This window comes from Uloborus diversus, chromosome 7 (genome assembly GCF_026930045.1).
Source record: "Uloborus diversus isolate 005 chromosome 7, Udiv.v.3.1, whole genome shotgun sequence".
Lineage (NCBI taxonomy): Eukaryota > Metazoa > Arthropoda > Arachnida > Araneae > Uloboridae > Uloborus > Uloborus diversus.
The window spans coordinates 171335256-171351105 of NC_072737.1; the positions used below are offsets into that span (position 1 = coordinate 171335256).

Consider the following 15850-nt stretch of genomic DNA (forward strand, 5'->3'; position numbering starts at 1 on the left):
GTTTCTTATAGATGGTTTTTCAATCTGGATCATTTTTACTGTTATTTTTTCATTAAAAGAGCTAGAAGAGTGATTTAAAATCTGAAGTAAATTGGCAAAATTTCAATCTTTGTTAATATCTCAGATTCAAAAAAAGATCCGAGTAAATTTTACTTTGCTCTTTCTCAATAGAGATTTGTTTATAGAATGCAGAAATATTTATTTTTTAAGTGTACGTTTATAACTTATGGAGTTATTGAGTCACAGACTGGCAGCAATGAACTCTGAAAATTTAGGCTTAGCATAAGCATCAACTTCTAATTTCAATAACAAAGCAACAAACAGTTTTTAAACTTTCATACTTTGCATTTCCTCATAGATATGCATGGTTTACCTAAATAAAAATTTTCATTGAAATCTGTGACATGTCAGCCACAGCTGATTTGCTCATTTCGCATGGAATGACCCATATAGAAGAAAGTTTTGTAATGGCCACAACATACTAGTTTTTTTTTTCAGTAGCAAGGAAAAATACAAGTATTTTGTTTCTTTACTTCGACAACCTGTCATTCTTCTGAAAGGGCGATAAGTTCCACTCTCATCTTCTGCACGGTTCCTTAAAATTTTGAACTCAATGAGGGTCGGAACCACTTCAAATGTTTTGTGTTGGAATTATTTTCCAATGGATATAATTTTCCTAAACATAAGTTAGGGAGCCGGGAATCCGTATAAAAAGTTAGATTTCGTACTTTTTCTTCACCGTTTCAAACTTTCTGCACTGCATTTTGACCATTTTTGCAACTGGAAGCATGCGTCTAGGACTAATGGTTGCGAAATTAGAGGTCTCTCAAGTTAAACTGGAATGCGCAAAAATTGAGTGGGAAATTTTGTACTTACCAATCATTTGACAAAACTTCCTCGAGAATGCAACACTGACGAGATTGCGACGAATGCACATGTCGGACACTATTCCAACTGCTATTCCTATGATAGCCTGGAGTATTTTTGGAAACGAAGATAGAAAGCCGTTCTGAAAGTCAAAAATATCATTTTTTAACAGACAACTGACTTTAACTGACGTAAAAGTGCATCACTCACATATTGTGCTTATATTTTGCGGCTAGAAGTATTTTTACCAGAAATAGTTCTTGTAAAGAATGAATACTTTTTAATTTTGTCAGATTCAGTTGAATTAGATCTTCTGTTATAACGATGTTTGATTGATTTTTTCTTCCTTCTTCGGGCCATTTTACAGTAGGATGGGCAGAAAAACACTCTTTTTCTTAAATTTCGACGATAGGTAGTGCGGAAAAGGCGCCATTAATGGAGCAAAGCGCACATAAACAATTTGAATTTTTTTTTGGTAATTTCTTGATTTGCCGCAATCGGATTGAAGTTTGGACAAAATGCTGTTTTTTGATGTTTTTAGTTGTGTTACTTAGTAGTGTTTAGTTGTATGTAGTTACTTTGTCCTTATTTTAAAGGATTTACCAGTGATTAAGAGCGAGTTCTGGATTGCTCCTGTTGATTTTGAACACAAAGCGAACAGAGCAGCTCTACGTTTCCTAATAACATGTTTCAAATTAAAAAAGAAATAAGCAATATGTAGTTAATTTATAACACATTCAGCATCTAAAAATACATCCCCCACCTTGAAACTATCAACGCCAAAAATCGAATCAGCTCTTGCAACTTGCTAAGCTCTACCCATGGACCAATTTTTGCTTAATTCCGTTCATTGCTTCTTGAGATAGAGCAGTCACAAGCAACGAAAGAAACGTTCGATTACTCCACTCCCTGTGTTATATTAGCACCAAAATTAATCTAAAATAGCACCTGTACTCTCTAGGGTCTACATGCGGACTAATTCGTGTTTAATTCCGCCCTTTGCGTCCTAAGATATAGAAGTCATGCATAACGGAGAAAACGTTCGGTTGCTCTACCCTTTTTGGATGAATTGGCACCAAAATCTAATGGGCACCAATGGGGTCGTTTCCAAAATTTTAAATGTATTTTTTTCTGAAAGAGCATGCTTCAAAACATAGGATCTGACCATTTTTAAATAATTTATTTAAGTTTAATATTTTTAAAAAATGACTTAAATCGTTGTGCTTTCATTGTTTACACTTCTGTCGTGTGGCATCACAAATGATAAAATGTCATTCAATGTTGCCATTCACAGAACAAAATATTTAATTCGCATCTTCAATCACGTGTATTGGCAACGATATGGTTGATAGCAAGCGCAGAGCGCAATTTTAATTCACTGATTGATTATCATAACGTGGAAACATAGTAGAAAGACGCGCCAAATTGCATCATTTGCGACGTCATAAAGACTACGCCTTGTTTGAAAAATCGGACGTTTTAAAAATTAATTTAAGCAAACATTTTTTAATTTTTTTTTTGCTCATTTTATTCATTTCAATGACTAAAAGTAGTACTTTTGACTGAAGGAAACAACCCCATTCACATGCGCGCAGCAAATTTCGTTCCACTTCATGCTATAGTTTTTCTGTAGAGCGGCCCAATTAATCCGTTACTCACACACAGACAGACAAACAGGCATTTTCCAAAATTGATCAAAATTGATTCAGCACACCTTAAAGCTTGCAAAGCCGTCTAAATTTGAAAATTTTCACGAAAACCGTATTTTCTTTTATTATTATGTAGAAATAGAAGAAAGTGAAAACAGAGATTATTACCAACAATTTGCACTTTCGATGTAATGTAGTGTAATATTATATACCTCTTGAATTTTAAAGTGCAAAATGGTGTCAAAAAATGTAGGTAGATCAGTTAAAACCGTGTAAAAGCACCAATCGTCTCCTACTTGTGTAATTACTAATGTCAGAAAGGGTACTGATGTCAAAATCTTCAACCAAGGAATGGGCGGCAGCTGAAAGAAAATTCAAAGAAACATTTAATTGTTGCACAATAGTTGAAAGTATTAAAAATAAATAATTATGAACACATTTATCGCACAGATTAAAGAGAAAATATTCATTGTAATAACAGTTCAAAAAATGGGAATAAACTGTCACATGATATTAAGCAATATGCGTTAAAACCAAAGGCTCTGCGGCAGAGCTGGCCCTCCTAAGAGCAAGGACGCACCCCCCTAAATATCACGAAGGCCCTCCCCCCCAAAAAAAAACGCAAGAGCCCCCCGAAAAGCGAAAAATATACCTCAAAACCATCCCCCTAAAAATTTCAATGGCGCAGTCTGCGGCCTAGATGGGCACCCCTGTCTGTGGGTTTGACCCTCAAAGCCCCCTTATGGCACCTCTGGGAGTTTTTTCTCTTATAGACGCCATTTTAAGTGTACAATGTTAGCGTCACCTACATGCCTCTTACTAATATATTAGCCAGTAGGAAAAATAACTATATAGATGTTAATTTTAATTAGCTTTTTTAGTAAATAAATTTTCTGTATCAAACCAAGACTTTATAAATAATCTGTATACAGTCAATTCGCGATAACTCAAGTCCAATAACACGAATATTTCTAAAACTCGAAGTTTTATCAAGTCCCAATCCGTTCGTATTTAATTCCATGTTAATTATTGCTCAATATTTTGAAGTTAACTTCCTTTAAGTCGAAGTTTTTTCAAAGATGACTTGAAATTTATTTTGAAAGAACGAAAAAAAGAAGAAAAAAAAATGTATAATTCAAGTGACTATGAGAGAAAAATTCATCTGCCTTCACTCGCTATTCTTGCGCAATACGCAATAGACCTCTGAAGCTTGGAGAATACCTGTTGAGCCAATGTGCGATAAAGGAATTACACGGGTGCGGAAATGAGTATAGCTTGTTTTCTTTTGTTGTACTGTACTCTTTATACTTAGACATGTTGCGAGACTACGAATCTGCTTTTAAGCTGTCAAGTTGCCAAGTCAATTTATTGTACCTTTATTCAAAGGCTGACCTAAGTTAAGATGCGTTTCCCTTCATTCTTTAATTAAATCATTTGCTGATAAGTTCCCGAGAGAGAGAAAGAGAGAGATTCGCAACTCCAATAAACTATAGGGGGCGCTGCAGCCACGGTCTAATGGCGGATGAAAAAGGTAAAACAAACAAATGCCGTAACTTATAACTTGCTTTGACGCTTTGTGAATCGCAGTAATTTTCATCATGTTTACGGGAAGCTTTCTTTTCTTTTCTTCTGAAATTACATTACACCACAAACTGTCTGAAGCTTGAAATTTACCCTAAAGAAAACACGTGGAATGGAATGTTTTACCTTTTTCCGTAGTATTGGTAATCATCGCAAGGTAGCGTATTCGAGCTCTGGAGTTGCGAATAGAGTTTTCTTTCCAGATGTCTAAGCGAAAGCTAAAAACTCTGGATTTTAAAAGTAAAGTAAATCTTAGATAACATTCAAAGGAATCTAACAATCCAAAAGAAAGATAATGCATTGAAATATGGCTCCAAATACTCTGTCAACGATATTAAAAGAGAAACATCAAAAACAGTACGAATCCATGAATCCGAATTTGAAACGAATGAAGATGTGCAATTTTCCTGAAGTAGAACGTGGCCCACGAGTAGAATCGGCTCCATTCAAGTGGTTCCAGCAGTATCGAATTCAAGACCATGCCATTTCTATAAGTGCGTGAGAAAGCAACGAATTTTTCTTTTTTACTGAACATAGAACATTTCCACGCCTTTCCAGTGCTGAATGACTGGAGAAGTTCTAGACCAGACACAACATCATCATCAGAACTCCTAAAAGAGAAACTAACATATTATGCTTAAAAACTTTAAGTTCTGTAATTTTGTCTGTTATATGTACGCATCAATTCAAATATTCGATCGTTTTTAATACTAAAATGTCAAAAATCAAAACTAGCGGTAAGTCGAAGTTTTTCTTTGGTTAGTTTAGATTCGAGTTATCGAAAATTGACTGTATTTAGTTTTGCTGCCAATATTCAATAAATCCTCACTGAAGATACTATGAAATCGATTTTTAACTTGTAGATGAGACCTTGAGTGCTGATGGTGGAGAAAGTCGACCCCCCCCCCCCCGGCGCTACTTGCTGCATTTACGTCTTACGTTTGAGAATGGCTTCTTGTTCTTCTGTGAAGAATAAAAATCTTAGTTTACGAGACCGACTGGGCTCTGGACTGGAGTACAAGGCAGATGTTCCGGTTAGGTAATCAACCGAATGCATAACCCCCAAGGATTTAGTTCCCGAACAGTGTTGCCAGATTGGGGGAAATTTCCCCATTTTGGGGAAATCTGGTGCTCTCTGGGGAAATTTTGGGGAAATGGATTTTGAGGGGAATTTTTTGGGGAGAAATTTTTTCCTCGGGGAAAACCTGGGGGAATAAAACCTCGGTGAAAAAAAGATTTTTTTTTGTATTTAAATTCGCGTCAAGAAGTAGTGGGAACATTGTTTGTATCAAACAGCGTTGGGTTAGCTTTGCTCAACTTAATGGAATTCGCATTTCGCATTATGTGGAATATTATGCTATGGAATTCGTATTAATGTTCTGCGTGAGTAACTAGTTGATACGTGAAACAGGTAAAAATGAGTGTGCTGAAGATTGTTCTTGGATAAACATATACAAAAATCATAGTTTAAATGTACATACAGAAGCAGAGTAGTAAACGCGAGTAGAAAAAAAATATTTGGTTATTTCTTATCTCTCGGTCAGGCGTATATGTATACGCTTATATAAATGTTCTTAAAATTGGAATAGAAAAAGAACAAAATCAAATTTTCAAAAAATCGCTTAAAGGTGCACACATCCATGTTACAAACTAATTCTTTGCCAAATTTCATGAAAATCAGCCGAACGGTCTTGGTGCTATATGCGCGTTAGATCCTGACAGACAGAAAAAGATCCGGGCAGAGAGATATCCAGACAGAGAGACTTTCAGCTTTTTTATTAGTAAAGGTAAAGATAAAGAAGACTAAAAAAAAGCGAAAATGTGAAGAAAAAAAAAGTTGGGGAATTTTATAAGAAAATTTGGCTATTTGGGGGGGGGGGGGAATTCAAGAGACAAAAATATTAGAGGAAGTCGATTCATTTTATGAAAATATTAGTGGAAAAATCATTTTTGCATTTGGGAAATTTTGGTAGAAAACATCGCTTTTTGGGGAAAAGTTGGAAGGGAATTGGGGAAATCTGGATTTGACCATCTGGCAACACTGGTCCCAAACAAGTTTGCTACTCCACTTATCAACCCACTGAAGGGATGAAAGGCTGATTCAACGTGGGGTCGACTCAGCCGAACCCGAGGATTTATAGTAAAGAGTAAATGTAACTTTATTAATAGAAAAGAGTACAACAAGAAAAACAAACTGTTTCAGTTATTCAACAATTAAGTGAAAAACAATCAGTGACGTCATTGCTAATATAAAGAGAAAATAATAAAAAATAGTAAAATATTCAATACTGTGCATGGGGCATGAATACTAATTCTAATACTTCATGAGCAATTGAACGCAAAAATTTGAGGAATTTAAAAGCTACGCATGTAATTTGGTAAATCAAAAATAACGAAATTAAAAAAATTGCTCCTAAAAGCTTTAAAATAAATAAATAAATAAATTAATTAATTAATTAATTAATAAGGCCTCAGCGACATTATAAATCGCATGCATCAAAATCCCATCGCTATTTTCCCTTCTTGCCTGATGGAAACGTCTTAGCTCGGCCGATTGCCAAATTTCATATTTTTTGTGGTCAGACTGTAACTATTACTAACGTTGTAACAATATTTGAAATGATTCAGGGGTGCCCACCTAGAGAAGGGAGGGGGGATCATGGTGCAGACTGCGCCATTGAAAGTTTTAGGGGGGTGCTTTGAGGGGTATTTCTCTCATTTGGGGGGCTCTTGCTTTGCTTTTTTGGGGGGTGGGGATCTCCGCGATATTTACGGGGTGCGCCCTTGCTTTTAAGGGGGGGGGGCACTCCTGAATGAATGAAAACGTTTTGTTACAAGACAACAGAAAGAGAGTCACCTTAACTGCCTACAATTTTCGTTTTTTTTTTTTTTACCTTGTCCTTTGGTATCACTTTCTGATCGGAAAGGATGAGTTTCACCTCCGTTGAGGTTATGAAAGGGTGATTCACTGGCGAGTCTGAAATAAGCAGGCTCCAAAACACAAACCACAGGCATCCAATTATACCTGAAACACACGACACGTTCAGAAATGATGTCCATTATTTGAACATATTTTACAGAAGGGGTTGTGTGTGTTCTGTCCATAAATGATGTTCCCTTTAATCGTTCTATTTCACCCCTCCTCCCCTTTAGCACAAAGTTTTGCGTTTCAATTTACTCCCGCCCCTCCCCGTGTCATATGTCACGCTATATTACATAATAATATTGTTGCGAAGAAATGCGGGATGTCACATTTCTTTTCACTCCCTCCCTCTCACTTGTCACAAACTTACAAATTTTCGATCCCCCCCCCCCCTCACCCAAAGAGTGACATCATTTGTAAACGAACCCTGATTTAATATATAAAAACATAGGTACTCTTCCGTTGTTGGTAGTCGCTCAGCGTATTTTAAACTTTGGCGATTATTATTATTACTATTATTATTATTATTATTGTCGCCATCTTTGATCAAAGTTATAGAAGTCCTAAAAATCGGAAAAACATCCGGCAATGAAGCAATAGTCGTCGTAAAAACATCGTAACACCACTAAAAACACATTTTTCTCCAAAATCGATAAAGCACTACGAAAAATAGATCACAACTTAAAAAAACACAAACTAAATAACTGGACTCACAGCTGGCTAAGATCGAAGCAGCTTTTATTTATATCCTTCGAAGACAAAATGGCTATCTTATACTATCAAATGCTGAGAGTATCTTTGTATCTATCTATCTATGTATATCACTCTAACTTCTTCCGAACGCCAGAGAATTGACGATCGAAACAGGTATCGATAGAGTCATACATTTTTGGACATCATGTTTAGGCAGTTTTCGTGTTCTTGCGGCTTTAATTAGCGGAGATATTAATTAAAACGTCAATTCTCAGCGATGTTTCACTCGATTTAAAATTACCGATTGTCTGTTACAGGAATCGTACTTAAGTTGCTTGCTAGGAAACGAATATGCAGAATACTTGACCTGGGAGTAACAGTTCCTAGTTCAAGCGGTGAGTTCGTCGCGTGGCGAGAAAAAAAGTGTTTAATTAATGTACTACGCTGGTTCAAGGGTGCCAGTCATGGTATAGACTGCGCCACTGAAATTTGCAAGGGGTGCTTTTGAAGTAAAGGGGTGAGCGGAGGGCTTCATGTTACTTCAGTGGGTGCCATTGCTCTTGAATGAAATGGGCGTCCCTGTGCTGCTTAATTAACGCTTCGTCGCAGACGCTAAAACGCGTTCTTTCGCAACCTCAGGCAGCAAGAAGGGGGCGAAGTCTCCCACATGCACCGCCCCCACTTTGTTTCGGAAATGTACACTTGTGCAAGCCGCCGTAAGAGGCCAGATCGAGGCAGCCACCCTAGCGACTATAGTATTCTATTAAATTCTGTTAGGTTCGAAATTTTGACAAGCTTGGCAACATTTGGAGATTTTTTACCAAGTTTAGCTCTAATAATAAGTCGCCACAAATGATGGCAACTTGGCTATTCCACTTCAATTTCCATAGACATAGTGTTCAAACACGGGTAAAGCGGAGAACAAACCCTTGCAGGTAAAGCTTCAAAAACTGAGGTAATTTTGACTGAAAACTAACAAATTTATCAAATTTTGCAAGATTATAAATAACTACGGACAGCTCCCCCCCCCACCTATTTATAAAATTTTTAACGGTATAAACCAAAAAAAAAAAAAGGAACATATCAAGATTTATCAACAATTGACACTGACGGTTGCTTAAAATGATGTGCGGATTCCGCTTCTGATTTTGGAGGGTGTCATTTCCAGAGGTAGGGAGAACCTCCCTCCCCAGGGAGGTTATAACCTCCCTCTCTCGATCACACTGCAAAAAATTTTGTGTAACTTTACTCCATAAAGTCGGTGGCAGCATAGCTGCCTCTACTGCTCTGGAGTAACTTAACTGATATAACTGGTGTAAAGTTACACATTGCTCGTGGAAAGTTCCGCCATAGTAATGTAACTACAACGTAACGGCTCACTGATTTCTGCGTAAGGTTACACGAGATTTTTCTGTGTGCTTTCAGAGAAATTGCTCGAAAGATTTAGAAAAATTAAGCTTTCACCTTTCTTGAACGGGTACTCATTTTTAATTGTAAGTAGACTCAAGAGCGCCCATATGCAAAATTTTAAGGGGGGGGGGGCGGCTCAGATATTTTCCCCATGGTTTAGAAGGATATTTTTCCCATAGAAACTGATTTTAGTACAGATTAGAGTTATTAAAATTTGACATTTTTAGTAACTTATTCATTAATAGCTGGAGAAGAAATGTCTTTACATTTTTGCAAAGAAAAAAGTGCTAAAAACAAGGAAACTCTAATTTTAAAAAGGGAGGGGGTGCTTGAGCCCCCACTTGTCCCCCATATGGGTGAGCTTGAGTAGACTTATACTTCACGTTAACACTTAGAGGGTGTAAGTTATCCAGGTATATTAAATTATGAAGTAATAATTTTTTCCTATGCGTTTTAAAGTGAGAGTACAAAAATAAATGAGTAGGTTACCCTACTTAAAATTTCGTTAATACAGTATTCGACAAAAATAATGATTGAACCCCCCCCCCCTTTTTTTCTCTCTTCTTTACAGCTCTTTCTTTTTATAATTCGTTTATTCAGTATTTCATGCTTTTTCACCCCCAACCAATATACACCAATTATTTATTTATTTAAAGATACAAACAAGATATTTTTATTGCACTAAGAGAGGAAATAACCTGGGTGGAGTCCGAACCCTCAGTCAACGCGAGTCTAACAGACAGATCGCAAAGTAAGAGTTTTTACCGCTCGGCCACAAACGCGGGATTTCGTTTCGCTAATAAGAACTTACCAGCTCCGCGCCGATGATAATCCTCACGCATGCGCTTTGAATGGGGTCGTGTCCAAAATTTTAAAAGTATTTCTTTTCTGAAAGATCATGCTTAAAAACATAGGATCTGACCATTTTTTGATAAATTTGTTTACTTTTAATGTTTTTAAAAAATTACTTAAATCGGAGCGCTTTCATCGTTTAATGCTTCTGCCGACGACATCACAAATGTTGAAATGCTATTCAGTGTTGCCATTCACGGTCCAAAATATTTAATTCGCATCTTTACTCACGTGTATTGGCAACGATATGGTTGAAAGCAAGCGTAGAGCACAATTTTAATTCGCTGCTTGATTATCATAACGTGGAAACGTAGCAGAAAATGCGCCAGAGTGCATCATTTGTGACGTCACAAAGACCACGCCTTGTTCGAAAAATCGGACATTTTAAAAAATTAATTAAAAAAGAACTGTTGGGAAAATGAAAATATTTTCTTGGTCCATGTTATTTTTTTTGCTCATTCTATCCATTTCAATGACTAAAAGTAGTACTTTTGACTGAAGGAAACCACCCCTTTCTATTGAAACCATAGTGCAAGGCTCTTTTAACAGTTTCTGTTTTTAAAACAATGATACTACACCACTCCAGAATTCATGAAACTTTACACTCATTAATACTGGTACTTTACACAATTTTTTTTACAGTGCAGTCCCTGTTTAGTATATACTGTTAGACATGTGCTCTTACCAATTATATAGAAGACAGAAGGCCATCCCCCGAAGGGCCCTTTGTCGCAGAGGTAAGCAGAGAGATTCATGCCTGCAACCGTGCCCATGCCAAATCCAACGTGCACTATCGTCGAAAGGAGCCCTTTCTCTGAGTCAGGGAGCCAGCGGCCCATCAGGGAGTACATTGCAGGCATCGTCACGCCCTGGAAAATACACAAAGCAAGAATTTTTCTGTGTATTGAATTTCCGGTCACAGCCGCAACTTGAACATTTCAATATTATGGAATCACACAACGAAAACATATTTTCTTTCCCAATAGGGCTACGTAAGGCCCCTATATATACGAGCCGGCGCATCAGCTTAAGATTAACCTTTTTGGATCCGAGCGCGTGTTAGAGTTGTTGTTTTTTCTGACGAGTTCTCGCGTTTGGTGATTTTTCACTGTGAGCAATTATTAGCGGCACGTGAATTGTTTATAAAATAAAATATTATTTTCGGCAAATTTGGCGAAATCCGAAACTTTGTTATGATAACCCTGGCAGTGCAACAATGAAAAATCCGATCCAAAATGGCTAAACTTAAGCTGATGCGTCGGCCTATCTATACAGCGGCTCTAGGGCTACGCGTTATTGGATCAATCAATAACAGACCTAGTGCGATAGATACCTCGATGCGACATCCGTTCTTTCACGTGGCACCACTATCGGCAGAATGCCATCACCACGAGAATTCGACGACCACCCACTAGATGGAGGCACCTGGACTCTTATCGAAGCGAAACTGCACCGCAGATTAAATTTTGCCGAGGGCATTTCAAAGCGAAACGAAATACCCAAGAGATCGCTTTACTTTAAGGTAAAATGTGTAAAAGCGTTGTAATTCCGAAAAAAATTAGCTGCAACTTAGTCCTAATTTTCCATTTTACTCACCTCTGAATGAACGTTGACGAATTGCTTTGCTACTTTCATTCATGTGCATAACTGAAATATCCAATTTGACCAACTTCGTCCTAACTATCACGAGTTTTCTCGTGACTTCTATATGTATATGTGTACATTAGTATGTATACTAGCTAGTCTTAGCTCAGTTTAAATGTGCGTGTCTTGGCAACTCAAAAACTTTATGCAATCGAAGGAGGAAATTTTGTTCGTAGAGTCATTTTGGAGTCGAGTTGTCCACTTCCCCGTTTGGTCTCGATCCGATGTTCCAAAGAATCTCCCGACGCGTTTTTATGTCAAATCATTGCTCATTTTTAAGTGAACTGAAGCAATTTCATAAACTGGGAACCACTCGTCAATATATCGCCTAGCTTTTGGCAGCCCTGTTTGGTAGTCAAGTTGGCAGAAAAAATGTGATTCCGAATTCTGTGTCAGTTTGACGATATTGGGCATATTTTGTGAAACTCCCGTAGAGCCAAAGTTAAAATGGTTGATATTTTTAAATGAAATCCCGTGACAAGTCTTGTCTGGATTGGTTTAAAACAAAGTATAGTTGGGGCAAACCTAACCTTGGCAACGTTGCAATGCTGCGATTAGGATTTGTGTAGCCTTAACAATGCTGCCAGGTTAGATTTGCTGCAACTGGGTGTCTGTGGTTAAAACGATCCTCTGCCGTACATGTTCTTTATCCGGCTTGTATTAATCTATACGATTAAAACCTGTGCACTTCTGTCTGTGTGTGTGTCTGTAACCCTATATCCTCTAAATCGTGAATGTCTTCCTGGTCAATACTGGTACCGTTGGATACAGGGTTCGAGGAAAAACCCTCTAAACTTCAAGGTTTCGAAAATCCAAGGGTAAGAGCATTCAAATCAACAATGGTCATCCGCCGTATGTGGCAAACGGGGGGTGGCGAGAGAAGCATGCAGGAGGCAGAGCCCCTAGTTTAGTTTAAAAACTGAAAAAGTAAGAATTTCCAAAATTAAGCATAGTTGTCAAAATCATAGAACAGGTGTACCTTGGTGACAAAAGATTTATTGCTATTGAGAACTACAGATTTCCTAGTTTGTGATATTGTGCAACTGAATGACAACGGCAGCCCTAACATTTGCCGTCATGCTTAGTCTAAGTCACATAGACACTTCTTATTTGGCGATATCACACATTATGTGGTTACTTTAAATTACAGTCTAGCCCGCTTATTGGAATATCGGTTAAAAGAATATCCCGTTTAATGTAATACATTTTCAATGCACCAAACCAAATTTTCAATGTATATTATTTTAATCCCGTTTAAAGAACTATCCCGCTTATCAGAATACTTTTTCGTGGAAAATTGGCTATTCCATTAAGCGGGCTCGACTGTACTTTTAAATAAGAAAAAGACGTTCAATAACAATAAGAGTTCCATTTAAGTTATTAAAAAAAAATCCACCAAATAAAGATGTCAAGTCATCAAAAAGCATTCAATAAGAGTTCCATTTAAGTTATTAAAAAAAAAAAATCCACCAAATAAAGATATCAATTCATCATAAAACATTTATTAAGAAGGTAAATAAAGAGCAAACTTGGTACCAAAGTACTGTCTGACCACGGATCATCCGTCAAGTCAAACATCCGTTTTACAGCCGGAAATGGACGAATCTATTATTTTTTACCGATATCAGCTTTGCAGAAGCAGAGTCTCATTCAAATGAGCAGAATACCGGCATCAAATTTTTACTTTACCCCCTCATTCAGATAGATTCTTCTTATCTGGACGTTTGAAAATTCCATGCAATCCGTGGTTGGACAGTAAGCAATATTTTTCTTTTTCTGCTAAATAAAAAATATAAACATCGCCAAGCTCCAATGTACCCATATTCTGCACTCTTACCCATATACATTTACTGAATTAGTTTGTAACTTTTAGTAACGAATACCTGTGTAAGTCCTTCCAAGGCTCGAATAGCTATCAACACTCCTACGTGATATCTGGCTGCAACTGGCGTCAGTAACGTGAGTAAAGACGGGATGAGTGCGCCAATGCCAAATACCCATTTGGCGCTGAAAATTTCGGCTAGGCGCCCGCCTGGAATCTGGGATATGGCATACCCGTAGTAAAAAGCTCCAAGCACCACTGACTGCATCTCTGGAGACCAGATGAATTCGCCACTCTGGTGGGAAAACATTATTCAACTGACAATATGAAAGATATAATCTGAAAAGAAAATAATAACTACACTTTGAGAAAATTCCGAAACGTAACAGATTTATTTATGGGCAACGTTCTGAAATTTCACTAGCCTCCTGTGAAAATCAACTATCTCGATGAAAAGGTTTCCTGAGCTGAATGAATGCAGACTTCCCACGGGGGGGGGGGGGGATGAAGAAACGAAAAAATGGTCAACAATGAACGCTACCTACTGGAGTTTAGGGTTCATCCACTGGAGTTAGGGTTAAAATTTCAACTACCAAAATATCATCGAACAGGCAATTGCTGCGTTCAAATGTAGAAGCAAATTTTCATCCGTCATACCTTGACGGGCGACTTTCTAGTTTACAAATAATAGACGATGCCAATTTGCTAGCCCTTGTTATGGTAATTTGCTCGTCCACGTTATGGTAAGTTGTGCATCGACGTAATGGTAATTTACTCGTCCACGCAATGGTAATTTATTCGTCCACGTTATGGTAATTTACTCGTCCACGTTATGGTTATTTACTCGTCCACGTTATGATAATTTGTTCGTCCACGTTATGGTAATTTACTCGTCCACGTAATGGTAATTTGTTCGTCCACGTAATGGTAATTTACTCGTCCACGTTATGGTAATTTGTGCATCCACGTAATGGTAATTTACTCGTTCACGTTATGGTAATTTACTTTTCCATGTTATGATAATTTCTTCGGTAAAATGTTCTTAAATTTGGAATAGAAAAAGAACGAAATCGAATGTTCGAAAAATCGCTTCGGGGTTCACCCCCCCCCCCCGTTACAAACTAATTATGTGTCGCATTCATGAAAATCGGGGGAACAAAGTAGGCGCTATGCGCGTCACAGACATCCAGACATCCGGACATTCAACTTTATTATTAGTAAAGATAATCCTCTGCTTTAATTAGTTTTAGATTTTCCACCTTATTCAGATTTAAGGATTCAACAATGAATTCATTTTTGTAATCCTAATTAGTGCACATCCGAAGTCGTCACCAATTAGCTCGGACGAAAGAAGCTCCACTCTGTAGTTTAAGCTTACAAAATATAAAACATTTTTCGGAAAATTTTGATCGTAAAAATTGTTCCACCTTACTTCTTCATTGTCCGACCTAGTGTGGTTTCGAAGCAATGGTGGCAGATCCTCCGGACATTCCTCAGACTTGGAGTCATTGTGATCTTTGTAGACAGCAGTCCTGTTGACCATGGCTACGATGGCCACGTTTAAGTTGACCCTGATGATGTAGAGGATGGCGAAGCCCAAGAAGCTGAGTAGAGTGAACAAGTAGCGAATGCCAGACATCTCTGAAGGGATTGAAATATGAAAAAAACTTATGTTTTGATAAATACAATAGCTAAATAAAGGGTGTTTTTTTTTAAAGAGGTTTAGAACTTAAGGTCGGGAACACTGTTTGATTTGTGGGCCATTTTGATAGTTGTCACTTGTTTTGTGTTTAGTTTGTTTTGCCATTTTATCATGAATATACATGCAGGACAGTGCAACAAGCCACACAGCGCATGTCACAGTTGGTTTATTGAAAGAAACTTTCCGTGAACGAATAATTTCGCTTAATGGACCCGTGAATTGGCCTGCGAGATAATGCGATTTAACTACGCTGGACCATTTTTTGTGAGGCTGTGTGAAGTCTCAGGTCTACACCGATAAGCCACAGACGATTGACGCCTTGGACAATAACATTCGCCACATATCACTCACATACGACCCCCATTGCTGCAAAAAGTGATAGAAAATTGGGCTTCCCGATTAGACGTTCTCCAATCCAGCCAAAGTGGCCATATACCAGAAATCACATTTAAATAAAAATGGCAAAGAATCATCTTTCGAATAAAGCCATATTCATGGCGATTTATATCATTTAACGGTGTTTTATTTGAACCTAAAGTTCCATACCTGTAAAAAAAAACACCCTTTACTATAATCAATCTGTTATCTCTATATATTAAAACAGATTTTTTTTTTAAAAAATACTAATCACTTTTCATAGTGCACTAAAAAGGGGAAAATAACTTTTCTGGGTCCGAAAGGATAATTTAAGTATTCCAGTAATTTTC

The 15850-nt window shown here is 37.4% G+C and overlaps 1 protein-coding gene across 1 annotated transcript in view; it reads right to left on the reverse strand.

Annotated features, from left to right (window-relative positions):
- LOC129226999 (sialin-like) overlaps nt 1–15080 on the reverse strand; it is a 40571-nt gene extending 25491 nt beyond the window's left edge. Inside the window, exons 1-6 of the mRNA XM_054861627.1 lie at nt 14874–15080; nt 13503–13736; nt 10661–10844; nt 6992–7122; nt 2729–2878; nt 877–1009 (exon numbers count right to left, since the gene is read on the reverse strand). Of these exons, the coding sequence (XP_054717602.1) occupies nt 877–1009; nt 2729–2878; nt 6992–7122; nt 10661–10844; nt 13503–13736; nt 14874–15080 (1039 nt within the window). The remainder of the gene's footprint in view (nt 1–876; nt 1010–2728; nt 2879–6991; nt 7123–10660; nt 10845–13502; nt 13737–14873) is intronic.
- Nucleotides 15081–15850: the final 770 nt, after the last annotated feature.